The sequence below is a fragment of the Mauremys mutica genome, chromosome 6 (genome assembly GCF_020497125.1).
Source record: "Mauremys mutica isolate MM-2020 ecotype Southern chromosome 6, ASM2049712v1, whole genome shotgun sequence".
Classification (NCBI taxonomy): Eukaryota; Metazoa; Chordata; order Testudines; family Geoemydidae; genus Mauremys; species Mauremys mutica.
In genome coordinates this window covers 87,624,190-87,651,609 of record NC_059077.1, presented here as the reverse complement: position 1 = coordinate 87,651,609, position 27,420 = coordinate 87,624,190, and the positions used below count along the sequence as shown (strand labels likewise).

At 39.7% G+C, this 27,420-nt stretch overlaps 1 protein-coding gene across 2 annotated transcripts in view; it reads left to right on the top strand.

Moving 5' to 3' along the window:
- RIC1 (RIC1 homolog, RAB6A GEF complex partner 1) overlaps positions 1-27,420 on the top strand; it is an 82,078-nt gene that overhangs the window by 50,913 nt on the left and 3,745 nt on the right. For both annotated transcript variants that reach the window (XM_045020485.1, XM_045020484.1), the window contains exons 11-25: positions 2,314-2,466; positions 2,863-3,066; positions 5,982-6,020; positions 6,333-6,443; positions 6,855-6,944; positions 9,295-9,455; positions 13,362-13,500; positions 16,667-16,783; positions 17,911-18,639; positions 18,988-19,146; positions 19,260-19,396; positions 24,117-24,403; positions 25,278-25,472; positions 26,732-26,909; positions 27,052-27,240. In XM_045020485.1, the coding sequence (XP_044876420.1) occupies positions 2,314-2,466; positions 2,863-3,066; positions 5,982-6,020; positions 6,333-6,443; positions 6,855-6,944; positions 9,295-9,455; positions 13,362-13,500; positions 16,667-16,783; positions 17,911-18,639; positions 18,988-19,146; positions 19,260-19,396; positions 24,117-24,403; positions 25,278-25,472; positions 26,732-26,909; positions 27,052-27,240 (2,888 nt within the window). The remainder of the gene's footprint in view (positions 1-2,313; positions 2,467-2,862; positions 3,067-5,981; positions 6,021-6,332; positions 6,444-6,854; positions 6,945-9,294; positions 9,456-13,361; positions 13,501-16,666; positions 16,784-17,910; positions 18,640-18,987; positions 19,147-19,259; positions 19,397-24,116; positions 24,404-25,277; positions 25,473-26,731; positions 26,910-27,051; positions 27,241-27,420) is intronic.

The following is a 27,420-nucleotide window of genomic DNA, read 5'->3' as shown; positions in this document are numbered from 1 at the left end:
CCTTGAGACTAAAAACTTCATGGCTATAACTTTAATTTTTCCCTTAAAGCTCTTTACAAAACTGTTTGGTGACCTTTTGTTTTAACACAAACAGAAATTAAAACTATAGAGCAGTTAAAACAATTCTTGATCTATCTGTATTGTGAATTGGTCTGAAATTCTGCCAGTCTGAGTCAAACGTTTGTAAAAAGAAAAGAGCTGATGAAATAGCAAGGCTCCTCTCCACTAACTGTGGAACATCTTGTACAGGTTAACTGAAGTATTGAGTTATTTTTAAAGTCTTAACACCATCAAAATTCATATTCAGTTTTGTATGTAGCTTTGGAATATGTACCACAAAATGATTGGGGAGGAGGATGACTTGTGGCTGAGGCGCAGGCCTCAGACATGGGTTCACTTCCCTGCTCTGCCATGTGGGATCTTGGGGGAGTCACTTAGCCTCTCTCTACCTCATTCCCATCTATAAAATGGGAGTCCTAGAGAGGAGACCAGCACCATAAGGATGAAAATCACCCATTGAAAATTCATAAAAATGCCATCCCTGCAACTGAGTTGGTCATGGGATATGTGCAGACATCACAAAATGGTATAAATGTCTATATATTGTTAGGAGCAGATGACATACTAGTTGGGTTTTCTGAAAGTCTAGGATGAAATCCTGAAGTCAATGGGGTTGTCATTGATTCGGGGGGGCGGCGGGCAGGATTTTACCGTTAGTTTTACGGTGTTTTATTAGGGATTTAAACCAGTGGGCTAAACAGGATTTTTTGCGTATGAAGCCTTGAACATGTGAACTTCTTTAATTTGTTTTCTGTTTAGCAAATGTTACATATATACTTGTCCTTTGAATTTCTAATTACAGATTACTAATAGGAATATAGAACTTAGACATAGAAAAGATCTATACATCTGAGTCCATCCCCTGCCAATGGAGGTGGTGATCCCCTGACAAAGATCATATCACATATATATATTTTAGAATTCATAATGATACATCTTGGAAATGCGTTGCTTCAAAAGGACCTAACATAACTGGTGCCTAAGATGCCATTCAGAGCAATGGGGCATTATGGTGCTAAGACAGATTTTTGCTGACTAATGGTTAAGCTAAGTGGGATGCTTATGCAAGCGATACTTTGTTAATTTTAATATTAGTACCATTGTTGGTAAGGTGCCCATTTTTAAAAAAGGCATTTCAGAGTTTGAGAGTAGTTAAATATTTGTTTCTCCAAAAGTATCTACCTGTAACAGATTTCCAGTCTTGGGTTTGTGCTTCCTAGCATGACACATGGAAGAAAACCCCAATTGCTTAGTGTTAAAGCCACTGGGTCCAGCAGGTTTTTTTCATGCACTGTCTCTGCAGTGAAACCACAGCAGCTCTTAGCACTGCCAACCAACTGTTCCTTTGTTACTACAGATAATGGGAGATCTTCCATTGGTTGATTGGTGTGATGTGCCTTCTGTCCAGGCACATGTTTACTAATTAACTTGGGCAATGAAAATGTCCAGTCTTCTATATAGCGTTTCTACTGTCTCCTGCAGAACATTTGAAGTCTGCGTGTATTTTAAATGCAAATAACTAGCATTAATGCAGCATTCCGGTTGAGAAATTTAACACAAGAGCCTAGAAACAATAAAGAAAGATTGCTCTGCAAACGTTAATCACGGTCTACATAATGTATGCTTTATTATAAAGATTGATAGATGGATCTATATGAAGGTTTACTTTTAACAAAAAAACCCCACACCAATCAAATGCTGGTGGTGACTGTCCAGTTATTGACTTTGAGTCATGGTATGGTCCTATGCTGTCCGCTTTTCAGTTGCCTCTTGCAGTACCATTTTTTAATATTTACTTTTCTAGAAATGCTTTTAGTGCTTTTGAAAGACTTGATCTGTCACAACTGATACTGTATACAAAATAAAATTACTTAATATGAATTATATATTCATAGATTACAGGAATAAGTTTAACAGATCATTCACCCACATACTTCCTCTTAAAGTTATAATTTATGGGTGCTTTAATCTTTCTTCCCCCCCCCCCCCCCCCAAATTCTATATTCTCTAGCTTTTGCATAGAGAAGAATTTAAACTGGGCACTAAAGTGTTTTCCCTGCCAGGAGTAGCTATGCTATATCAACTGGAGCTGCTGACTTGAAAACTGCAAGCTCTGGGAGTTCCCTGCCAGTCTTATGGCTGGCCCAAGACCCTGGGTGATCTGTATTAAGGGAGTTCCTGTATGTTCTGTTTTTCTGACAGTCTAAATCAATTAAGTGATATTTATTTATTTTATGTTTTGCATGTGTTCAGAGCTGGGGTTCAGAAGGCTATCACCTATGGGTGATCGATGGGAATTGTTCTCTGAATGCAGGGTGTGATATAGATACCAAGAACGAAGCTCATCAACTTGGTATTCTGCAATTTCAGTTCATCAAGAGTGCACTCACTGCTAACACTTGCATGGTACGTGTCTAAAATAGTAAGATCTATCTATGAAGATTGTCCCCAGTTTTCAGATAACCTTATTTGTTTCTTCCTTTATAAAGTGAAGCCTGATGTGTTTTCTAATAAATTGTCATGTTTGTGTATATTTCTCTTGCCTTAAGTGTGTCTTTCTAATTAAGCAAAATCGGCTTTTGAAATAGGAGCTATTTTGAAAATACTGCAGTATATGATCATCCTCTGTTTGCTATCTCTGCAGTATATTATTGGTGCTTCAAAGATGGAAAAACTGCCTTAAATCATATTTTTCTTACTGTTGGTTTAAGTTGGACTCTGTGAAATGAAGTGTTCTGTGTTTATTTTATTTTCTGTGCAGTAACATTATATCTTTTTTCTTTTTTTTTCTTTTAAATATAGAGTAACCAGGAGCAGGTTCTCCTGCAAGGAGAAGATCGCTTGTATTTGAACTGTGGGGATGCAACACAGGCCCAGAATCCCAGAAGTGCTTCAGCACACTCTGATCATAAGCCCATAAGGGAAAGGGGCCCATTTTTGGAGGGCAGTTTAGATTCTCAGGGTTTAAGCACTTTATTAGGACACAGGCATTGGCATGTTGTACAGGTAATTCTCCATTTGTTACTCAAATAGTATTTTTGTACTTACTTGCTATCACCTGAACCTGGTGGCATCTGTGTTTCTTTTGATCCCTTCTGCAAGTATTGTATTTGTTTCATATAGTATGAAATCTCTTTGCCCTTCTGTTTCCTATTGCTTGCTCCCACGGTACAGCTTGTTGTTCTCTGAGGGTCAAAAGAATTCTGGCTGGCCTTTTTCCCTCCAGCTGTGGATTCGCATCTTAGCCAATCAGGGGCTTAAAATGCCTTTCTGACCTAATGAGAGAGAGCTTGTTTTTTTCCACATATAAATTCTTTCCTCCTGCCCTGAAGGAACATTGGGGATGTTGTAGGTACGAAATACTCTGTAGAATATATGAAGTTTCTAATGCCCACGTAGACAGATTTAAAGATTGTCTATTGCAGACAGCGTCAGGGTTTTGGCAATACATGCAAACTGTTTGTTTAGATGAGGAGTTGAAACCACTTTATAGTATCATAGCTTGCCAGAAGCTGTTTCCAGAAGGTGTTAAGTCCAAAGCCCATCAGGCTTACTCATTCCAGCAGTGAGGAACAATTTAGATAATTTTGAATCCATAATTTTAGACAGTTTCCTGCTTACATATCTACTTTATGGATTTCACTAAAACTGAGGATGACACTTTAGTAAAATTGACATGATTTAACTTATTGTATGTGCAGTGTCTACACCCCTCACATCTTTCCTGGCTTTTTACGACTAATTACAGTCATTAACCCATGATATTTTACAAACTGATGCCTTTTAAAACAAATAATCTGCAGAACCTGGAGAGTTTATGTGGGTTTCTAATCTGACTCTAACTTAGAATCTATCTGCTTGCCTTTAATGAAAACGACCTCATCTAGGGAAGCAGTTTCATTTGAATTATGGTGTCTGATGGTTTAGTTGCTCATATGATAAGAGCAGTAGCGCCAGTCAGACTGTCCTAACAGACTGTGCACAGAGGAATTTGGTCCCACCTTTTCTTCTGTTTCTCCACTGCACTCAGAAATGAAAAGGAATGTTACACAGGAGAACTGTAGAATAAACACCAGTCTAGGCTGAGACCTGTTTAATAGGTCTTTACACACAGGTAATAGGAGGAATACTCAGACAACTGCTGTCTTCACCCCCATTGGCCTAGTTTATCTGCTGAGGTATAATTTACAGTTGGTAATGAGTAGTAAGAGTATAAGGAAGACCAGACAGCATATTTGATATTAGAGAAATGGATCCAAGTGCCAAAAATCTCTTCATAATGGTTTAACTTGTTACAAAAATACAGGCCTTGAATCCTTTCAAGGATTGAATGATCTTATTTGGTGCCTCAACCAATACATTTTTCTCTTGCCTAAACTCATCCAAGTTGAACGTTTACGGGATAAAAGTTCCCTTGAAGTACTGTGTCCCAGGGCTGCCCACGGGAGGGCAAGTGGGGCAATTTGCCCCAGGCCCCACAGGGGCCGCCACAAGAACATAGTATTCTATAGTATTGCAACTTTTTTTATGGAAGGGGCCCCCGAAATTGCTTTACCCCAGGCCCCCTCAATCCTCTGGGCAGCCCTGCTGTGTCCTGCAAAATAGCTTTGATTGGTTTCTGTTTAAAGAGCTACTATATCTTATGGACAGTAAAACTTAATTTGATAAGACTTTGGATCATTCAGGTAACAGAATACTGAGTAAGTAAACTCTCTATCTGGAAAGGAGCTGGAGGCTTTTATAAATTGCTTTCATTGAGTCTTTTAGCTTTTGCGTTGTTGGTTGTTATCAATTCAGTATCTTCCTAAGTTCACCCTTTTTCTCATTTCAATGCCAGCCACTTTCCAAACCCCTTGGACTTTCATGTCAAAAGAATCAAAAGTTAGATTTTAACTCTGAAAGACTTGTTCCTTGAAATTTATAATTTACCTCAAACCTAGGTTGAGACAGTTGTTGTCTTGTGAAATGTTTACCTGATGGGTTACAGTGAACATCCTAAATTTGTCTGAAATTATGGTTAATATCTTTATAAATTGCAGACGGGAATGGGGAATGAGAAGACTTCCAAGTAGAATAATTTGAGTTTTAGCAAAAGGAAGTATTGATATTGCATACTGAATCTCATTTTGTCTGTGGCAGAAGTTGAAGCCAATTTAAAACAGCTAGGTAACTGACCAAGAAATGTAATCCATTGAAACCATAAATCAAACTACAGATATTTCAGACAACTGTATTAGAGAACAAAATCCTTCCCTTCCTTATAGCCATAGTTCTAGTTAATCTTCTTGCCACTAGTTTGCTGTGCTGCAGTTTGTATACAGACTAATGGAATTTTACCATGTTAATTTTATGAGAAGAACATAACTTAGTATATACATTTTGTGCAAAATAAAACCATTCGGGAGTGCAAAAAAGGCAAATTGAGTCAGAATAGGGTTTTTTTTGTTATGTCAGTACAAATCCAAGAAAATTTGATTCCTGGAGGTGAGGACTGAAGAAACCATGCATAACAGATGATTTTACTGAATAGAATCTTCCCTTGACAGTTCTTCAATCGAAGGAAAAAATCAACTGCTTGAAGGGGAAAAAAAATCTAAAAAAAATAGTATTTTGCCCCTGTAACTCACTATTCGTAGATTTTTACATATTTTAATCAAAGCAAAGAAAATCAGAAAACAAGCTTAAAATATGTTGTTAAAATTGTTTTCTAGGGTTTATATAATTCTAAAATGTATTGGAAAGAGTGGAGTTAGGGAAGAATTGTGGTGGTGAAAAAACTCCAATGGCTGTGAAGAAATCAGAATGTTATGGAATTTAAAATAGATACACAGTCAACATTGTTTCTTTTATGTCCCTTAAAGTGTGTGAATTTATTTTCAATTTATCAGTACAGTGATCTGTATTATATTTTTTTTTTTTAGATTCACAGTACATATCTAGAGAGCAACTGGCCTATAAGGGTGAGTTACTTAAAAATAGGTTGGTGCTTGATGAAAAATGCAAGCATTAGGTTTTTATAATTGTTCTTGTTATAGGGTGAGATTGCCACTGTATTAAATCAAAGCAATTTATATATTTAAAAGAAAAATGTCATTTATTTAAAAGTATGGTAGAGAACATTAGTACAGACAATTTTCAAGTTCAGTTGAGTATATTAATATTGCTGAAGTATTGATCATCTTGAACAGAAGTATGCAATTTTTGAAAGATTTCTGAACAATATTTTTTTTTGTTCTCTTCTCCCCCCCCCCCCCTAATTTTTGTCTGAGCAGTTTTCAGCCATTGACAAGCTGGGGCAGAATGTAGCTGTTGTTGGCAAGTTTGGTTTTGCACATTATTCTTTACTCACCAAAAAATGGAAGTTGTTTGGGAATATTACCCAGGTGAGTGCTGACTAGTTTTATAAGCTTGTGTGCAATTTAACCAGATTTATTATAATCGCAATATTTTGAACATATTTTTTAAAATGAATTTCTTGAAGACAGAAGAACTTGGCTTTGTTGAATAGTTTTTGATGATCACATATCCATCTGACAACCCTTGAAGACTTATTTTTAAAAAAGTAATGTCATACCTAATTAAGATTGTCCTATTCATAGTGATACTGTTTTTTGTGTGTCATCTACAGGAGATTTTTTTATATGTAGTCTATAGGAGGCTTATATATGTATTAAGTGTGTGTATAATTCTCTATGTATTAATTTATTTTTGTATATATAAATTATGTGATTTGTGGAAACTTGTAAGCAGCTTATAACCTTTCTGACTTGCTTAATCTTTCATTTTATTTTAAGGAGCAAAATATGATCGTAACAGGTGGCATAGCCTGGTGGAATGATTTCATTGTTCTTGCATGTTATAATTTAAGTGACCGCCAAGAAGAGGTAAGGCATTCGTTTCTTCAAGCAAGCTATTCAGTTGCTATCTTATTTTTAAATATTAGGCATGTTCAAAATTAATTTTATGAACAGGAAAAAACAAACATAGAACTGTAGGAATCTCAGCTAATATAGGTTCCTTTCCTTCAACCCTTTATGTTTGAAGCATTTTGATTCTGCCTGCATCAATACCTCTTAACTAATCCTTTGTGGTAAAGTTGTCCATTGACATTAAAAGCCATTTTCATGTTAAGACAACATAAGAATATGTTCATCTTCCTTAGAAATGTGACATAATTTTGAATGCTGGCAGAAAGGTTTTTGTGTTTTCTAAATATTAGGGCTGTTGATTAATCGCAGTTAACTCATGCAATTTAACTAAAAAATAATCACAATTAAAAAATTTAATCGTGATTAATCACCGTTTTAATTGCACAGCTAAACGGTAGAATACCAATTGAAATTTATTAAATATTTTGGATTTTTTTTACATTTTCATATATATTGTATTCTGTGTTGTAATTGACATCAAAGTATATATTTTCGATTACAAATATTTGCACTGTAAAAATGATAAAGAAATAGTATTTTTGAATTCACCTCATATAAATACTGTAATGCAATCTTTGTCCTGAAAGTGCAACTTAGATGTAGGTTTCTTGTTACATAACTGCACTCGTAGGCTCTCAAGTTTTATGTTGTTTTGCTTCTAAGTCCTACTTCTTGGTTAGCCAATTGCTAAGACAAACAAGTTTGTTTACATTTAAAGGAGATAATACTGCCCACTTTACATTGTCATCAGAAAGCAAGAACAGACATTTGCATGGGACTTTTGTAGCAGGCATTGCAAGATATTTACATGCCAGATATGCTAAACATTTGTATGCCCTTCCATACTTTGGCCACCATTCCAGAGGACATGCTTCCATGCTGATGACACTTGTTTAAAAAAAAAAAAAAAAAAAAAGGGCGTTAATTAAATTTGTGACTGAACTCCTTGGGGGAGAATTGTATGTCCCCTGCTCTTTTACACCCGCATTCTGTTGTATATTTCATGTTATAGCAGTCTCAGATGATGACCCAGCACCTGCTGTTAGTTTTAAGAACCCTTTCACTGCAGATTTGACAAAACACAAAGAAGGTACCGGTGTGAGATATCTAAAGATAGCGACAGTACTCGACCCAAGGTTAATGAATCTGAAGTGCCTTCCAAAATCTGAGAGGAACGAGGTATGGAGCATGCTTTGAGAAGTCTTAAAAGAGCAACACTCTGACGTGGAAACTACAGAACCTGAACCACCAAAAAAGAAAATCAACTTTCTGCTGGTGGCATCTGACTCAGATAATGAAAATGAACCTGCATCAGTCCTCACTGCTTTGGATTGTTATCGAGCAGAACCCATCGTCAGCATGGACGCATGTCCTTTGGGATGTTGGTTGAAGCATGAAGGCACGTGAATATTTAGCATATCTGGCACATAAATATCTTGTGACACCATCTGCACCAGTGCCATACGATTGCCTGTTTTCACTTTCAGGTGACATTGTAAACAAGAAGCGGGCAGCATGATCTGCAAATGTAAACAAACTTGTTGGTCTGAGCGATTGGTTGAACGAGAAGTAGGACTGAGTGGATGTGCAGCGTCTAAAATTTTACGTTGTTTTACTTTTGAATGCAGTCTTTTATACATAATTCTACATTTGTAAGTTCAGCTTGCCTGATAAAGAGATTGCACTACAGTACTTGTACTAGGTGAATTGAAAAATACTATTTCTTTTGTTTTTACAGTGCAAATACTTGTAGTCAAAAATAAATGTAAAGTGAGCATTACATACTTTGTATTCTTTGTTGTAATTGAAATCAATATACTTGAAAATGTAGAAAACATCCAAAACTATTTAAATAAATGATATTCTATTATTTAGCAATGTGATTTCACGCAATTAATTTTTTTAATCACTTGACAGCCCTACTAAATATAGAGGAATGTTTGGGGGAATGTTGTATAACTCTTCAGTTGGAGGAGGGGAGGGGGAAAGAGGCTCAGTGTGAATAGGAATTTGGATGAATATTTGCGGAAGGTAAAAACTTCCCTTCGTTCAAGGTCTGCACTTTTAGAACTGATTCTCTTAATTTTTTGTTTTGTTTTACTTTTTGCTGTTGATATAACTACCATAGCACTACCAGTTAAGCACTCAGTCAGTCAGTTTAGTATACAATTTAAAATTGCTTCCTAAAATGTTTTGTCATACCACAAAAATCCATATGAGGCATTAATGGATCTGTTGAGTATTTACATTACGTTGATGTTTGCAGCAAGAGAACTCTTGTTTAAACCATTAATTGTCCTTACAGCTAAGAATCTACCTGCGAACATCCAATCTGGACAATGCATTTGCACATGTCACCAAAGTGCAGGCAGAAACATTACTACTCAGTGTCTTCCGGGATATAGTAATATTGTTTAGAGCAGATTGTTCTATTTGCCTTTATAGTATTGAAAGACAACCTGATGGGTGAGTACAACTGAAGCAAGTCTATAAAATTATTTTGCCACATTTTTATAGTAATTAACTCAGAAATATCTCCTCTACATGACTAATTTCCTTTCATAAACTGTTAGTCTTAAAATTAATCACAGGCTTTGATAACTTCTTGAGATAACTTTTCAAAATATGGCATCCATTTGTAGCAATTCTATCACCTGTGTGTGCAAATGATAATGCTCAAAATGTGGATGCAAGGGTTTGCATATTTGGAAGTTCGCATGCACACATACGTACCCAGAGAAACTTTTTGAGCACTATCATTTCTACACATAATTTACGTGTGCATGTGACAGTGCCTGAAATGTGCACTTATAAACTTGTGCTTGAGGAAAAACGTGTCAGAACTGGGGCACATCTGAAAACTTGGCCCATTTTAGCTGGTAGGGAAAGTAACCTGGGTTTGTGGTGTTTTCTCTTGGGACTTGTATCACACATTGAGATTAAACTTGAGGAAGATGGTAGATGGACTGATTAAATTTGCATTGACTATGGCTTAGCTGATTCTAATTATCTGTATCTCTAGACACGTTGGGTTCCAGTCCACTCCTTAGTGTTAGAAATTGTAGCTTTTAAATATTGTATTTTTAGCATAAACAAGCATGTGAAAACTCTATACAACTTTCATAATTTATAAAACCTGCATCCAGACCTGTGATTATTTAAACTGGTATCAGTAACTTTACAAAATCTGTAAAGTTCTTTTCTAAATAGAGAATTTAAAAAAAATCTAACTGTACCCACCAGTTAATTCTGTCTCTTTAGTTTTCACATTCCATTCACCATGGAAAATTAGAGGAAATGGTCAGGGACAGAAGTCTGTTGTACTTTTTGACAAGTAAGCAGCTGGAGAAGGAAGGGTTTGTCACTAATTGGTATAGCACTTAAAGATCAGTCAGAGGAATTTTTTTGTCTTGTTTTCTTACTTTAGAAAGCCGTATTTAGGTAAGGCAATAATGACTTCAGAAGTTGAAGATACCTTTTTCAGAGATTCTAAGTGCTTGTTTTTAATAGTTTGTCAGAATGGAACTTGCTTCTACACTCCCTAGCAACTGCCTAAGCGAGCGAATATCTGTATTCACAACATTACTTTGCTTTACAGGATGTAACAGTGACACAAGATCTTTAGATAACTGGTGTCTAGACAAAGAATTCTAAGGGTTCTAAATGTTTCTCAAGGAAGGATGCGAAATATCATTTGTGAATGGACATACACTCTTAATAAGAGCTGGCTTTAGACAGATTGAGTTTTTATTTACTTTTTTTTCCCCATTGAATTCTAAATTCTACAGTTTGTCCCTGAGGGTACTGTTCTGGGTTGCTTTAAGTGGTGGCCTACTCTTCTGTAAAAACCTAGACTATGTAGAGCTTATGTAGCTGCTACTTTAGCCTACTTGGTATTTTTTCAGAAAACCTATAACATGGAATCCCTCCCTTCAGTGCAGACTTTTATTTAGAAGCTTGAAGATGCTTGAACATCTGTTGAGTCAATAAGTAAATGTAATGGAGAGAAACGTGTCCTGTTTGTGAATGCTCAGCTGGAGTAGTTTCTGCAACAGATACAGGATTCATTACCTGAAAGTGGGTCCAGAAAAAGATTAGCTGGTAGTATTTAAGGCACTACAAGATTTCCATAAAGAAGAGGTTTTCTAAGTCTTTGGGCTCCAGTTCATTATTACTTTTCCCCCTCTAATTTCTCACCCTTCCTTATGCAGCCTTGTATGTAAAATGGCCCTAATAGATGTCTGCAGAGTAGTAGAGGTCAGGACTACTAATTCCGGTTCTCCAGTCCTGCCAGAGATTTGTTGTGTGAACTAGGAGTGGCTGAGGGATACAGGAAGACTGTTCCAGATGGTATGTGAGGCATTTCCACTGTTAGAAGGAGCTGCAGAGAGATGAGGTACCTGATAGCAAAAGGAATGGGCACTCGGGCAGTATGAGTCCACGTGACAGGCAAGAACATTCCATGGAGACTTTAAAAACAGCTAAGTGTTTCAGGATTTGGGTAAACAAATGGGAGCTGGTAGAGCTGCTGGAGAATGGAGTTGAGAATTACTCTTTATATGCCCACAGTCGAAGCTGAGAAATGGGAGGCCATAACGAAGGTAGCTGTCAAGAAAAGAAAAGAAAAGATAAAAGGCCATAAGGATTTCAGAGCAGGTGGCATCAAAGTGATAAAAAATGTGGTCAGTGCTATGGAGATGGTCATATTGTAGACAGATTTACAGCATAGTAAACTCATGAATTGGTGAGTTCTGAATCAAGGGTGCTAAGGTTACAGAAAGTGAATAGTAAAAGTATGTTTTAAATTGAAGAGCAAAATGTTGGAGAATGCCCTTCCTTCCCATAAAAACTTCCATCTCGGATACTTAGCTGAAGGAACTTTTAAATACACCTCTACCCCGATATAACACGGTCCTCGGGGGAGAAAAAATCTCACCGTGTTATAGGTGAGACCACGTTATATCAAACTTGCTTTGCGCCCTCCCCCGTTCCTTGTTCCCTGACCGCCCCCTCCAGAGACCCCCCATCCCTAATCACCCCCAGGACCCCACCCAACCCCCCGTCTCCCTGTCCCCTGACTGCTCCGACCCCTATCCACCCTCCCCCTGCCCCCCGGCACTCACTGGCAGCGGCGGGAAGCGGAGCAGCCCAGCCCGCTCCACTCTGCCACCTCCCAGTCGTGGCGCTCCGCTTCCCGCTGCGGGTGAGTACGGGGAGGTTGGGGAAAGGGCAGCCCCCGTACTCACCTGTGGCGGGAAGTGGAGTGCTGTGGCTGGGAGCTGGCGGAGTGGAGCGGGCTGGGGCTGGGCTGCTCCGCTGCCGCCGCCGCTGCTGGTGAGTGCGGGGGGTCCCTTCACCCAAACCTCCCCCGAGCAACATGGCTGAGGCCGGGGTGAGGGAAGCGGAGCGGGCTGCTCCTGGCCCCCCACTAATCCCCTGGGCCACTCTGGGACTGCGGGGCCCCCAAAAGTGCCCTCTCACAGCTCTTGCCCCCAGACCCTGTGGGGGGGGGAGCCCCTGACCAACCCAAGACCCTCTGCCTCTATCAACGCCTTGGCCCTGGCCTGGCCCAGCCAGGCACCCTTAACACGCTGCTCAGAGCAGCTTGTCAGAGCTTTACCGCCTTGTTTGCGAACCCGTGTTCTATCGGGTTAGTGGTGTAATGCCTCATATCTTACCAATGTGGATAGGAGTCATCAAAGGCACTGAAACGTATGTGCACTTTAGAATCATCACCATAAAAGTGGAAATTAAGCTTAAAGGGAGAGGAAGGATAGGATGACTGAAAAGGAGGAGCGAGGTAAAAAAGAGCAAAGGGCTGTGAAAAGTAAACCTTTAGACTCCATGTAGGAGTCTCCTCTTAGTGTAGAGGAGGATCTAGCACAGAAGTCAGCACCATTTAGTGGGGAGGATTAGAACCAGAACAAGGGAGAGTTCATAATTTATTGCAGTTGATGGATGGAGTTGTCCACAATATTGTAGCCTGCATTGAAATCAGAGAGGGAATCTTCATCAGTAGGGAGGGAGATGGCTGTTGTCTAACTTGGAGGAGAATAGTTCCAATGCCTTGTTCAGAGAAACCTGGATTGAAATCATCACTATTGAGAGGTACATTGAGCACTTAGCTCTTTCCTCCTGTGTTCCCGTAAATTATCAAGATGGAACAAATCAGGCTAATGGGTTTATTAAATATAACTTTATCCAGTTCAGAAGAGTGGCCTGGGTACAGTTTTGCAGTTTAAGGGGAAATTATTCTGATTTCTTGAAAGAGCTCTGCTTCCTATGGTTAAATTAGTATTTTCCATCATTAAGCATTTAGAAACTATCTTAGAGGAGAAATGATTAGCAACTGTTTTTTTCCTCCTCTTACAGTCCTAACCCTACTGCCAGTATTCAAGTTCTTCAGGAGGTATCCATGTCTCGTTACATTCCTCATCCTTTCCTCGTTGTTTCTGTAACTCTGACATCAGTGAGAACAGAGACTGGCATCAGCTTGAAAATGCCACAGCAGGTATGAGTCTGTCCAGTGTTTGAGTGGTTGAAGTTTAATAAAAAATAACTGACAGTCCTTGGAGTTGGTAGTTTTAGTCTTAAGAGTTCTGCCTGGGTGATGATATCAGACAGTAGCAATAAAGAGTTCTTTTGAAGATGCTTTTCAAATATTTATAAAATGCTTCTATTGTTTAGTATGAGAGCTAAAGCCCAAAAGAATCAAAACAAAAACAAGCAAGCAAACAAAAGACCTGGATACATTTAACTATTTAAATCGTGTGGGTATGAAATATACATCTTCTGGATCAATGCCCATACAATTCCAAGCTGTTCTAGAACATGCATAGAACTCTTTTTTCTATAATGTAGGACCCCTGGACACACACAAGGTGCATCTTTTTGGTATTACCCACCAAAGTCAATTAGGCAGTGAATCCATCTAAAGGAGCAGCTGATTCCTGAGAAAGGGGCAATATTTGTTTACCTAGCATTGGGGCCTGGACCAACTTTTCTATCTTAGGTACTTATTGCCCTGTTATCATAGTATAGTCTCACAATTTTTTTATGTATTTGTTCTCACAACACCCCTGTGAGGTAGGGAAGCTGCTATTCCCATTATACAGATGGGAAATGGATGCACAGAAGGTATGTCTACACTGCAGTTGGGAGCATGCCTCCCAGCCCAGGTAGATGGACACACTAGCTCTGCTTGAGCTAGTGCCCTAAATATAGCAGTGTGGACGTTGCAGCATGGGCTAGCCACCAGAGTAGGGACCCAGAGGATCAGGTGGGCTTGTACTTGGGTGACTAGCCCATGACACAGCATCCACATTGCTATTTTTAGGATGCTAGCGCTCCGTGAACTAGTGAGAGTCTATCTGCTTGGGCTGGGAGGCATGTTCTCAGCTGCAGTGTACATATACCCAGAGTCGCATACTATCTATCTTGTGCAAGGTTGCACAAGAATTCTGTGGTGGAGCAGGGAATTAGACAACTAGTGCCCTTAACTCTGGACTATCCTTCCTTTCTGAAGACTATTACCTATTGGGTTATTTAAGGGAGATGAATTGTCTGTGAGAAGTGTAACTGATCCAGTGGATGGGTGTTGGAGCTTTCATTGGTTCACTTCCTGCTTCATTATGAGATGCCTCTTGCATTCTGTTCTTCCTGTGCAGTGCTGAAGCTGCATTGCAGACTCTAAATCATCATGAGCTCTAGGACACAGTCTTGCCATTCTTAGCTAGCTGCAAGAAAATGCTTATAAGCAAAGGATCAAATTAATTGTCTTCTATCTCAGATGCTGAGAATCTACTATTCAGGTCCTTGTTGTCTGATACGAAAAACTGGATGTGGGTTTTTACACACATGATAGTATGTAAGCTGTCAGGCAGTTGATTTAAATGTAAAACAAAATAAATATTTTTCAGAGATCCAAGTATCCGTGTAGTATTAAACGTTTAAGGTTTTTAAGTGCACTTCTGTTTCGGAGGGAAAAATTTACACTACAGGTTGGGTTCCCTGATTGCTTTTCTGTCAAGAAATTCCATACCAAATTTGTTGAGTTTACAAGTAAAAAGATATTTACTCTAATTGTCATCTCTGCAAGTCAACCTTAAACATAAAAGTTAAGCTGGGTTCTTTTTGGCCCTAGCTTTAACAGTAAAGTCCCTGTGATCAATCTTGATTAACGGTTCTATTGATGATGCCTGAGCCAAAATGGAATCCATCTTCCTTTCCTGTAGCAGTGTTGACTCTGCAATGTCAACAGAACAGAAGTAGAAAAGGCTTACTTGACAATTAAAGTTGAGGCAAAACTACGACTAAACACAGGGAGCAGTCCTGTTGAACAAGATGGTATTTTTACAGTCACTTCTACAGTAGAACCATTTAAATGTTTCCTTCCATAGGTGCCCAGCCCTGCTTGTTTCTTCTGATTGCTTCCTATACTAAATTGGCTCTTTTTAAGGGGCTTCCCTCTGTGTATTAGGAAGGCTTGACCCTGGCGTAACCAATTCCACCACGTGGCACTTGCACAGACCTGCAGCAATGCTAACTAAAATAAGCAGATTTAAAAGCAAGGGGCACAAAGGACACTTAGATGATTCGGGTGCATGTATCTGGGTAAAATAAAGGAACTAACATTGTGAACATATAATTTACGTTCTTTTTGGTTTTTTCCTTTTTGGAATATGAAGTACTCTACAACCACGGCATTCTATTCTCTTCTTCAAAAGTTAAGTGTTGAAAATGGCTGTCCTTGTGGGCTGTTGTTCCCTAGGTGAACTGGCAGTGAGCTGCTAGGAGCTTATTTAGCCACAGCTGAGGTAGATACAGTAACCAGCCTCAAGTCAACCCTTTAACTGAGATTTGTGTAGAGGTCTGTGGGAGTGCATTACATATTAGCTCTGGTAAAAAAGCTGTTCCTGTTAAACACCATTTAAAAAACCATGGCATTATGCAATGCAGTTTCAGAGTATGTCTGAACTGCAGTTACACACCTCTGGCTGGCCCTCATCAGCTGACTTGGGCTTGTGTGGCTCAGGCTAGGCTATTGGGCTGTAAAATTGCAGTGTAGATGTTTGGGCTAGTGCTGAAGCCCGAGCTCTGGGACCCCATGATGGGGGAGAGTCCCAGAGCCCAGGCTCTAGCCTGAGGCCAAATGTCTGCACCACTGTTTTACAGTAGCACAGCCCAAGCCCAAGTCAGCTGATGTGGGCCAACTGCAAGTGTTAAATTAATGTAGACATACCCTTAGAGCCTTTTTGAGGAAAGTTGCACACTGAAACCTCCGCTTACAATTAAACTGATTAAAATGAAGAGCAGGGAAAGGCCAGCACCTCCCTCCAACATATCCCCAGTTTATATGCTTTACTCCTAGGCAAGCAAAGCTTTTAAGGAGCATACGGGGTAGGTCCCTCCCTAAGAAACAGATCAAAGCTTTGAGTATTTGCATCTGTCCTCCTTTATATGCACGCTGGTTTGGAAGATAGGTAGAATTGTATCCAGAGTTTGTAAGCTAGTATTTACAAGCTTCCTATAAAGATGTGCTCAGTGGGAGTGCCAGTGTTCTGAATTTATGAGTTTGGCTGTGAGTTTATGCAGAGACTATACTGTACTTATCAAAGCAAAAATGATGGATTCAGAAAAGTTTAGAGATAAGTAATTTACCCTTTTTTCCCCCACAGGCCTGTGAGGCAGAAAGCATTATGTTAAACTTAGCAGGACAACTCATCATGGTACAAAGGGATCGGTCTGGCCCCCAGATACGAGAGAAGGACAGTAGTCCTAACCAAAGGAAACTTGTGAGTAAACATATTTGGGATTACACAAGACTTTTCAAAGGTTCTGAGGACTCAGCAAGTTGTGAAGGTGATTGATCTTGGCCTAGAAACAAGTGTGTAGCTACACTTCAATGTCTGTGCTAAAACTGGTTGAATTATTTGTTGTGAATAAATTACCTGACAAATGCAGCCCTCTTTTCTGTTCACGAATCATTCACAAGCCAGTTTTTATTTCTGCAAGTATCTGTGACAATCAGATTACTTACTCCTTGTATTGCTGTAACATAGGGGTCCCAATCATGGATCAGGATCCCACTGTGATAGATGCTGTACGAAGCTTGGGCAAACAATTTTCGACCTGTGGGCTATTCCTAAACTGTTCACTTTCAATACTTGTGGTTTGTCGTCCCCTTCAGGCACATACTGGCATTTTTGACCAACTTCTTAAGAGATAACAAATTAATGAACAAACTCTTTAATGTATGACTATCCTTGTTCTTATGACAATGTGTAGAGTCATATGAAGAGCAACAATTTCACAATCATTCATATTAATGATCTGTGTGTGAATCTTTAGAAATTGCAGAGAGAGAGGTGTGAGCGTGAGCATGGTTGGATTCAAGTGAATGCTTGCAAACATTATTGTTACAGTAACCAGCCGGTAGGTGAGGAATGAAAGAGATCCCTCTTGGTGGGTTAATACAGGAGCTTTTTCTGGGTGCCCAAAATGCAGCTAGACTAAGTTGCATAGGAATTGCACTTCTTATCAGTCCTCACTTGTAGAAAAGTAATGACACCACGGTGGTGACAAGCTGTATTTGTGAAAAAACCTTTAAAATGGATGTGGCAGCATTTGATAAATATCTGTGGTATACAGTACTTTGCCAGATTTAGGTTTGTGGGGCTGGAAACGCAGGTTGAATTGCTTTCTTGAGTACTTGCACTGACTAGAGTTTTAGAAGTGCCTAATACATAATTCTCTACAATAGTGAATTTCTATCATATACTCCCCTCACCGACAAATCTATTCAATGGAAGTGAAATGTGCTGTCACCCCTTTCAGCTGAAGGAAGGATACTAGAGAGATGAAGCATAAATTAAAAGGGTATTAAGATCCTTTTTTTCTTTTCTTTTCTTTTCTTCCCTAGCTGCCTTTTTGTGCTCCAGTTGTGCTAGCCCAGTCGGTTGAAAATGTTTGGACTACCTGCAGGGCAAACAAACAAAAGCGCCACTTACTGGAGGCACTCTGGCTCAGCTGTGGTGGGTCAGGTATGAAAGTCTGGCTTCCTTTGTTTCCCAGGGATCACCGCAAACCACATTCCTTTTTGTCAAGACGGATCATGCTGCCTTTCCACATCAACATATACCCCTTGGCTGTTCTGTTTGAAGATGCCTTGGTTCTTGGTGCTGTCAATGACACTGTACTCTACGACTGTTTATACACTCACACCAGTGCTAGACAACATTTGGAGGTCCTCTTTCCTTTCTGTATTGTTGAGAGAACCTCTCAGATCTACCTCCATCACATTTTGCGCCAGCTTTTGGTGAGGAACCTAGGAGAGCAAGCCTTGCTTTTGGCCCACTCCTGTGCCACATTACCTTACTTTCCTCATGTGCTAGAACTGATGCTTCATGAAGTGCTGGAAGAAGAAGCTACCTCGCGGGAGCCCATTCCCGACCCTCTGCTTCCCACTGTGGCTAAGTTCATTACAGAGTTCCCCCTTTTCCTGCAGACAGTTGTTCATTGCGCTAGGAAGACGGAATATGCCCTGTGGAATTACCTGTTTGCTGCTGTTGGAAACCCAAAAGACTTATTTGAGGAGTGCTTAATGGCCCAGGACTTAGACACAGCTGCCTCTTACCTTATTATCCTACAGGTAATAGTATCCTGCTACTTGATTACAAAAAAGAAGTGACCAGTTAGTCCGCATATTTTTTGTTTTGTTTAAATGATTTACTGCATGTTTAGCATAACTTTAAAAAAAATAAATATAACACGTTTTTTTTGGTGGACAGCTCACCTCAATTATATCTGTTTAGGGATCAAATTAAATATGAATAGGTTCCTAAAATGGCACTTAACAAAATAGAAAACTGTGAAATGTGCCTTTACCTACAATTCTCATTTTTGAGCATACTGCTGGGGTGGGGGCTTGACTTTTTCCAAAAGTATTGCTGGGTTTCAGAAGCAAATTTATTTTTATATTGTGCATTGTTACTTGTAGAACATGGAGGTTCCAGCAGTTAGTAGGCAGCATGCCACTCTTCTGTTCAACACTGCCCTGGAGCAGGGGAAGTGGGACCTTTGTCGTCACATGATCAGATTTCTTAAAGCCATTGGTTCTGGTGAATCAGAGACTCCGCCACCTACGCCCACAACTCAGGTTTGTTAAGAAAATCATAAATCTTGTACATCAGTCACTAAACATAATGAATCTCATGTATACCAGGATGCACATGTTTTTATTTTAGTTGGTCATATGCTTCTTTGTTGTAGGAACCCAGCTCAACTGGTGGCTTTGAGTTCTTCAGACATCGCAGCATTAGTTTATCCCAATCAGCAGAGAATCTTCCTGCTAACAAATTTAATCTACAGAAAACACTGAGCATGCCTTCTGGTCCATCTGGGAAAAGGTAACATTTGTATCACAGTACAATTCATGATTGATCCCTACCGTGCTGGGACACTGTACAGAGAATAGTCCCTGCCCCACTCATCCAAACTCTTTTTACATTGTAACAAATTATACAGTGGGGCTATATTAAGGCATGGGCACTCATGAATCCTGGAGTCATGTGAGATAAGGATTTCAGTTTCCATTTAAAAAAAATTGTTTCTAGCTCTCATGGATGCAAAGACAAGTTGAAAAGTGTGAACCAAGTATAGCTGATGCCTGCCTGAAACAGTACCTCTAGAGTGTATGAGCTGGGCCATTCATCTTAAATGTGAAACCTGTTGTTAGTCCTGAAAGGGTCTGGGCCACAGCATGGGTGGGGTGGGGGATGTTATGTGGGGGGTGCCCAGGACCCTAGATTGTCTTAATTTGGCCCTGACAGCAATCTTGGTGGTGGTGGTCTGTGTGCTGTGAGATTCCACAAACCCCTGGAGGTTCTTTTGGAGCAGAATACAGTGAACACTCACATGTCCATTAACTGTAATAGAGCATCTCACCTAATACCACAGAAGAAATATTTCTTTGCTTTTACTGCAGATATTGGCTACTTCAATTTCCATCTATCATAATTTTTTATGTGCACGAGCTGTAACTTTGATATTAAAAAGGACAGGAGTACTTGTGGCACCTTAGAGACTAACAAATTTATTTGGGCATAAGCTTTCATGGGCTAAAACCCACTTCATCGGTGCTTTTGTTCTGCTTAGAAGTGGTAAACAAGATAAAACGCAGGGAGCACAAACCAGAATTGTCCATAAGAAGTTACTGTCCAATATTGTATTTTTAAAATCATTTTGAGGAAAATGACCCTTCTGACCACAGTGTTTGATCTTTTACTCAAAGAAAATGCTACAAGATAGTACTACGGTCAAGAATTTAGCAGGTGTAATAAAACAGACATTTACATGGATAGCAAGAATATCCAGAGTTGTTATAGTAAATATTATAAAATTAAGAAACAAAAGCTTTTGAAGGCCTGGTGTGGTAGGGGTTGGATGCCAGTAAAATTACCAAAAGAAACAAGCAATTAGCAAAATGAATACTTTGGGGAAACAATTAATTAGATGGAATTATTATTTAATTGCTTCTCACATGACCAGTTCAGGAAAACCAAATCAAAAGCTAGACTTACTGATTATGGTTATTAATGAGACTGCACTGGGAGTGCATCACTGCAAAACTTAACATGGATTCTTTTATACATTGCTGCCCCCAAAATAAACAGTTAACTCTTATTTGAAATAGAGTGTTTTAAGTAATTAAAAATGATAAACAAAACCAATAAACAAATCATGCAAATGATATAAACCACATAAACAAGTAAATAAAATGAATGAGACAATGTAGCAACTCTTAAGGCAACCTCTAAACAAAACATGAAATTCTGAAATATAAAGTAAATTAAAATATGGTTGGTTAACTGTATTGAGTGGACTAGTTATAAAGCTGAGTATAAAATTCAAAAACCTCTGAGCATTAACCACAATGGTGTTCACTTTAAAATACTAACAGCATCAATATTAACTAGTAACTAAGCATTTTTAACATAATTCAACACCTAAACTGAGACAGAATATCAAATAACTAAGTATAAACTTAATGAAGTAAGTTTCTGCCTCGGAGCGTTGCTCTTTTAAGACTTCTCCAAGCATGCTCCACACCTTGGCCCTCCCAGATTTTGGAAGGCACTTCAGATTCGTAAACCTTGTGTCCAGTGCTGTAGCTATCTTTAGAAATCTCACATTTGGTATCTTCTTTGCGTTTTGTCAAATCTGCAGCAAAAGTATTCTTAAAATGAACATGTGCTGAGTCATCATCTGAGACTGCTATAACATGAAATATATGGCAGAATGTGGGTAAAACTGAGCCAGAGACATGCAATTCTCCCCCAAGGAGTTCAGTCACAAATTTAATTAATGCATTATTTTTTTAATGAGTGTCATCAGCATGGAAGTATGTCCTCTGGAATGGTAGCTGAAGCATGAAGGGGCATATGAAAGTTTAGCATATGTGGCACGTAAATATCTTGCAATGCCAGCTACAAAAGTGCTATGCGAATGCTGAAATTTAGTTATATACTCATCAAACTAAAGGTTTCAAGTTTAGTCCTTTTAAGCAATACAACAGATAAGGCAAGTTAAGTGAGCTTAGCACTACACAGACAAGTATGAACAATAATTCTGGCAATTACAGTGAAAGCATGCTGTTCAAATCAATTTTAGTTACAGTGAAGTCAGATTGATGTCCTAGAAGCTGAGTTCAGTTATGTTCTTAGGAGAATTTTCTCCAATCTTAAGCTATTTTAAAACGTGTTTTTTCCCTTTTTGTACCATTTAAAATTAAGATATTTCTAATAGTTAGATCAAAGTTGTTAATTTATGACTTTGGTATTAAGAGTTCCTACCAGCCCAAGCACAGAAATTCCCTATGGAATTTTTAGCCATAAGCATTGATTTCCTAAATCTTTGTGCTTTGAGCAGGTGGAATTTTTCACTGTGTGCAGTTGTCCATCTTCATGTTGGGAGGATTCTGTCCAGGGAAACATCTTTTTCCCTAAGCTGCCAGATCAAAGATTCTTGTAAAAGACTCCAGGTATTTCTACACTACCCACCGGATCAGTGGGCAGCGATCAATCCAGCGGGGGTTGATTTATCGTGTATAGTCTATATGCGATAAATCAACCCCCGAGCTTTCTCCTGTCGACTCCTGTACTCCACCACTGCGAGAGGCGCAGGCAGAGTCGACGGGGGAGCGGCAGCAGTTAACTCACCACAGTGAAGACACCGCGGTGAGTAGGTCTAAGTACATCGACTTCAGCTACGTTGTTCACGTAACTGAAGTTGTGTAACTTAGATCAATCCCCCCCCAGTGTAAACCAGGCCTCCTACTTGAAGAAAATCAATCTTTCTCAAGGAGTGCTAAACACTTCTTAGTGGAATGGACCAGCTTTCTCTGAATCTGGTGTTGATCTGCCAGAAGTAGGTTTTGCTGGACTACTCATATGAGATGCAATTAATAATTCTATCTAAATGTTTCTCCCAAGTATCAGCTTTGATGATTATTTTTCTTGTGGTATTTTTATTTTGAAAATTACATAGTGTTCAACCTCTTTCAACCCCATAAAGAGATAAAAACATTAAGCTTCAGAGTTTACTCAGATCTCTAACTATTGGAAGTTAGGACGAACTTTATTGGGAGCAGGCTATCCTATTTTCCTTCTTTTTACTTCCTTTCTGTAAAGGAGCTGGTATTGGCCATTGTTAAAGACCAAGTACTGGACTAGATGGACCCCTGGTCTGATCCAGTAAGACATTTGTGTTCCAGAATACTGTACATTTCGTTTTTAAAGGCAGCGTCCCCCTCCCACTCAGATATGGTGCTTGGTGTAGGAAGGCACAGGGTAGATATCTGTGCTTTGACGGTAATATGAAGCACATTTACTCTATTTTTCTTCAGTGGGTTCTTGGACTTCACAGGCCTCTCCTGTTTGAAGATTGCTACTATTCCACCACCAGCACAAAGTCCACTTCCTGGATCAGTATTTAAAGTTGATGTTAGACAGTCAGTACCTGTATGAAACATTGACCCAGGGGAAAGCTCACCTCTCACAAAACTTGCAAGGCTACCATTTTTCATGCATATCTATCTCCTGAAGAGTCATTTGCTGAAAGCTAGCTGTCCTGAATTGACACCTGGTGCCACAGCACAGTGACATTGCTACTCCTGAGGGAATTCTGAGCCTAAAAATTCTGCACATTTTAATTCGTCAATAAATAAATGTGGAGGCTCCAGCAGGGCAGGGGGGAGCACAGGTCACTGGCTGCATTGAGATGGGAGCTCACCCTATAGTGCCCCACCCAAGGACAGGGACTCGGAGGTGAAGCTGCACCTGACCCAGCACAAGGGCTGGGCTGACCCCAGAAACACTCCAGGGCTCTGCCCCTCTGTGCCAGGCACACCAGGTGTTGGCAGGCAGGCTCAGGCTAGCAGGATCCAGGTGTGGAACAAGAGGCTTCTGAGTGTGGTAGTTTTGGTGTGGGAAGCTCTGAGAGGCATCTGGATGCAGAAGGGCTTATGGGGAGGAGGGGGTGTTCCAGGTGCAGGGGCAATGAGACTCTGCAGGGGGGGTCCATGTGAAGATGGTTAGGGTTCAGCAGGGAGTGTGGGGGGATTGGGTGCTGGGAGTGTGGAGCTGGGTGGGGTGGGGGTCTGGTTCGGGCTCAGTGGGGTGATGCAGAGGGGTGGGACTCATCCCCCTGCTTAACAGAGGATCCCCAGCTGAGGGTTTAGAGTGGCAGGAGTGCTTGTCTGTGAGAGAAACTGCTAGTGCTACAGTCTTCTGGAGTTTGCTTTCTCTGAAAGGCCACTTTGGAAGGGGGGCTGCTCCTTGCTTCCCTAGTGACATGTAGCCCTGCCTACACTGCGAAGACTTTAAGCCCCTGCAGCTGGTGCTGCCTATCTAGTTTCTACCTACCACATTCCTATTGTCCGATAGCTCATTGTGATAGTGGAGGCTCTTGGGTAAAGGAACCCCAGGTAATGCATAGTCTCTTATCAATGTGCAAGTGGTTTTCACCATTAAATTGTTACTCAACTTAGTTTGCAATTTCATATATCTGTGCTACAGCTGATCTTTAAGTGACTTCTAAGCTACAGTCTTCTCTTGTGTTGGTCCACAGGTGGAGTAAAGACAGTGACTGTGCTGAGAACATGTACATTGATATGATGCTCTGGCGTCATGCTCGACGCTTGCTGGAGGAAATCAGGCTTAAAGACCTTGGATGCTTTGCTGCACAACTAGGCTTTGAGCTGATTGGCTGGCTGTGTAAGGAGCGAGCCCGAGCTGCCCGTGTGGAGGATTTTGTGATAGCCTTGAAAAGACTACACAAGGATTTTCTCTGGCCATTTCCAGTCATACCAGCTTGCTCTGTTAATTCACCTTTCAAGAATGGAAAGTACAAGACAGGTGCTGTACCATCCGAGTTATTTTGGTGGACTAGGTTTCTTTCCTGCAGTCCTGCCTCCATCAGTTTGAATCTCTCGTGTCTCAATTCAGCCAAGCAAAGAACAGGTTGAGGTTTTTCACCTGCACAGTTCCTTACTTTGCATGGTTTTGAAGGGGTTCTGTTTAGAATAGACATCATGTCTTAGTCGTAGTTGTTTTGTTGTAGCTTCTGTTGAGATTTCCTGTTTTCTCTCAGAAGTTATATTTTAGCTGTATTAAATCAGAGAGCTAGATCTATTACAGGTCAGTCTGGACACAACTTTTTATAATTTCAGCCAAAGAAAGTGACTAAAATCAGTACATTATGTGGTTATAGATGGGCATTTGATCAGCTTTATCTGATTTTTAAAGATTACACCTTGTTTTTATGTGACCTGATGAAATGTGCTAGTGAGATGGAAGAGTTAAAATTGTGAGAATGTGCTGCAGTTTTCAAACCTGTATTACAATGTTGTTACATCTTTGCATATATTATTTTTGTGATTACCACATGGATCTCACTGCAATCTTAAAGCATCTTTTAATTCTATAAGGTAGACTTGAGTTTCTTTGTCTCAAGACTGCAAAAAAGTGAGTTTACGTGGTAGCTCAGCTATACCAGCAATGTATTAGATGGCACTTTCACTGTGTGCCAGTGTCTAGGTACACTGAGGCTGATCAAAGGGTCTTGCAATAGCCATAAGAGCTGCATTCCCTTGCATTTGTTCGTTTGTGAAGCAACTTAATTACTTGAATTTTGACTTGGATATAACTGTAAAAAGTTGTTTGGGAGATGTATTAAAAATGGCTACTTGTATTGTAGGTCAGTTTTTTATAAATGCCTCCTTATTTCTAGCTGTTGGAGAGCAGCTGCTCAAGTCCCAGTCTGCAGACAGCTTTTTAAATGTGGAAATGGACACGGGGGTCTCAAGTGCACCTCAGAGTCACAGCTGGCTTAGCACCATCAATTCCTCCCAGAGAGAAATGGACACAGTTTCTTCCCATGGACCTCACATGCAAGATGCATTCCTCTCTCCTTTATTAAATAAAGGTAGGTTATTTCTCATTCTCTCTCTCTCACATACACATACTCACACTCTCACACTTTTCTGCATCACCCTCAGAAAATTGCATCTAGGTATTCATCCTTTCTCATGAATGCACATCACTGCTGTATGGTGCTGTCCTCTTATCTGGTGATACCGTAATGCAGAAAAGATTGGCTCAGTCAGTGGAAAAGTATACTAAAAACATTGAAAAGTGTACTGACAACTTTGTGGCTGAGTCAAAATTGAAGACTATGACCAGGCAAGTGACAGCTGTATTTAAAAAGAATTGAAAGTAAAAATTCATGTTGTTTTTTTTAAAGAAAACACAAAGTCCTTACCTGTGTTGGTAGCACCTGAAACTATTAAAACTCATGATTTTAACAACAAAATTTGACTGTTTCCTTTCTGTATCTTGCTTCATTTGGAAAAAGACTAGTCAATTTTAAATCAGTTTCACACTTCCCAATCCACTCCTGCTCTTCAGACTTCTTTGTATCCTTCATGACCATTTCACTCACTTTATGCTCTAAAACTGACAGTATTAAATGAACAGGAATCAAAGGAACATAGGAGTGTTGGAAATAACTTAACTGGGGGCATGAATCAGCATTCATGTCATGCTCAGGGAAGCTAATGATCCAACCAGCAGACCAAATTTGGCAATGAATCTTGGTCATGTGCCACCTGGGGCATGTTGTGCACATGCTAAGAACAGCCTTGTAACCTATTTCCATTGACTTTAGTTTTACGATCAGTTAAGATGTTCACTGTAGTAATTTTGATTACTAATAGTGTTTGGGAGATTTCTGCATCTGTCCAAGAGCTCAACAGTACTTCACTCTTTTTCAAATGATCTGTATGAGTGCCTGGGGGACCTGTTGTATACATATTACTCTTCCTACCCAGTTTATCCTGCAGGACTGTCTCTACCTGGTACAAACAAGAATTGCTACTGAAAAAACAGCTTGCAAAGAAAAGCAAGTCTATCTTTAAGTATATATTAATCCAATGCACCAACAAGACCTTTAAATCCTTAGAAGGACACTATACCTACATTCGGATTGCTCCTGGCTAACTACTAGCTGTTCAGTACCCAATAACACCCTTACTGAATCCCAAAGCTAGTTATGTTGGTATGTAAATGTTTAACTATTAAATGAGCCCAGTCAGTTTCTGGAGGAAGCACTGCAAAAGAAAACATTGACACCTGATAAGTTAATAGATGGCTTTCTAAATATCCTGTTTGAATGTATTTTGGTAGGTGATGAATGCAGCATTGGTTCAGCAACAGACCTGACAGAAACAAGTTCTATTGTGGATGGTGACTGGACCATGGTGGATGAAAACATTTCCACTCTAAGTTTAACACAGTCAGAGCTGGAACATATCTCTCTGGAATTGGCTAGTAAAGGGCCACACAAGTCACAGGTCCAACTACGGTAAGTTACATCATCATAAGATGAATTGAGACTAAAATATGTTCACTCTTGCTTTTAGCATGCGTGTGATCTAGCATTGTTTGAATTCTGTCCTTGGGAGGGGGAAAAGCATGGCATTGCATGAACTGTTTTGTTCTTATAGGTATTTGCTACACATCTTCATGGAAGCAGGATGTCTGGACTGGTGCATTATCATAGGCCTTATTCTCAGAGAATCTTCAATAATCAACCAGGTTTTTATCATCATGCAGTCCTCTGATGCTGATGGAGAGATATGGCAGAATATCAGGACTGGGCTACATGCTGTAGACAGATGGGCTTCCACAGATTGGTAAGTGTCATTGCAGCAGATTAGTTTTGATAGATGGCTGAATACAGAATTTATACAAAATTCAGTTTGGGGTTTATATTTTAGTGTGAGGTTTTTCACACAGCGGTCTCTTTTCTTCCTGTGTGTTTGTACAAGACTTGGAACAATGGGGCCTTGATCCTGTCTGAGACTTTTTGGTGC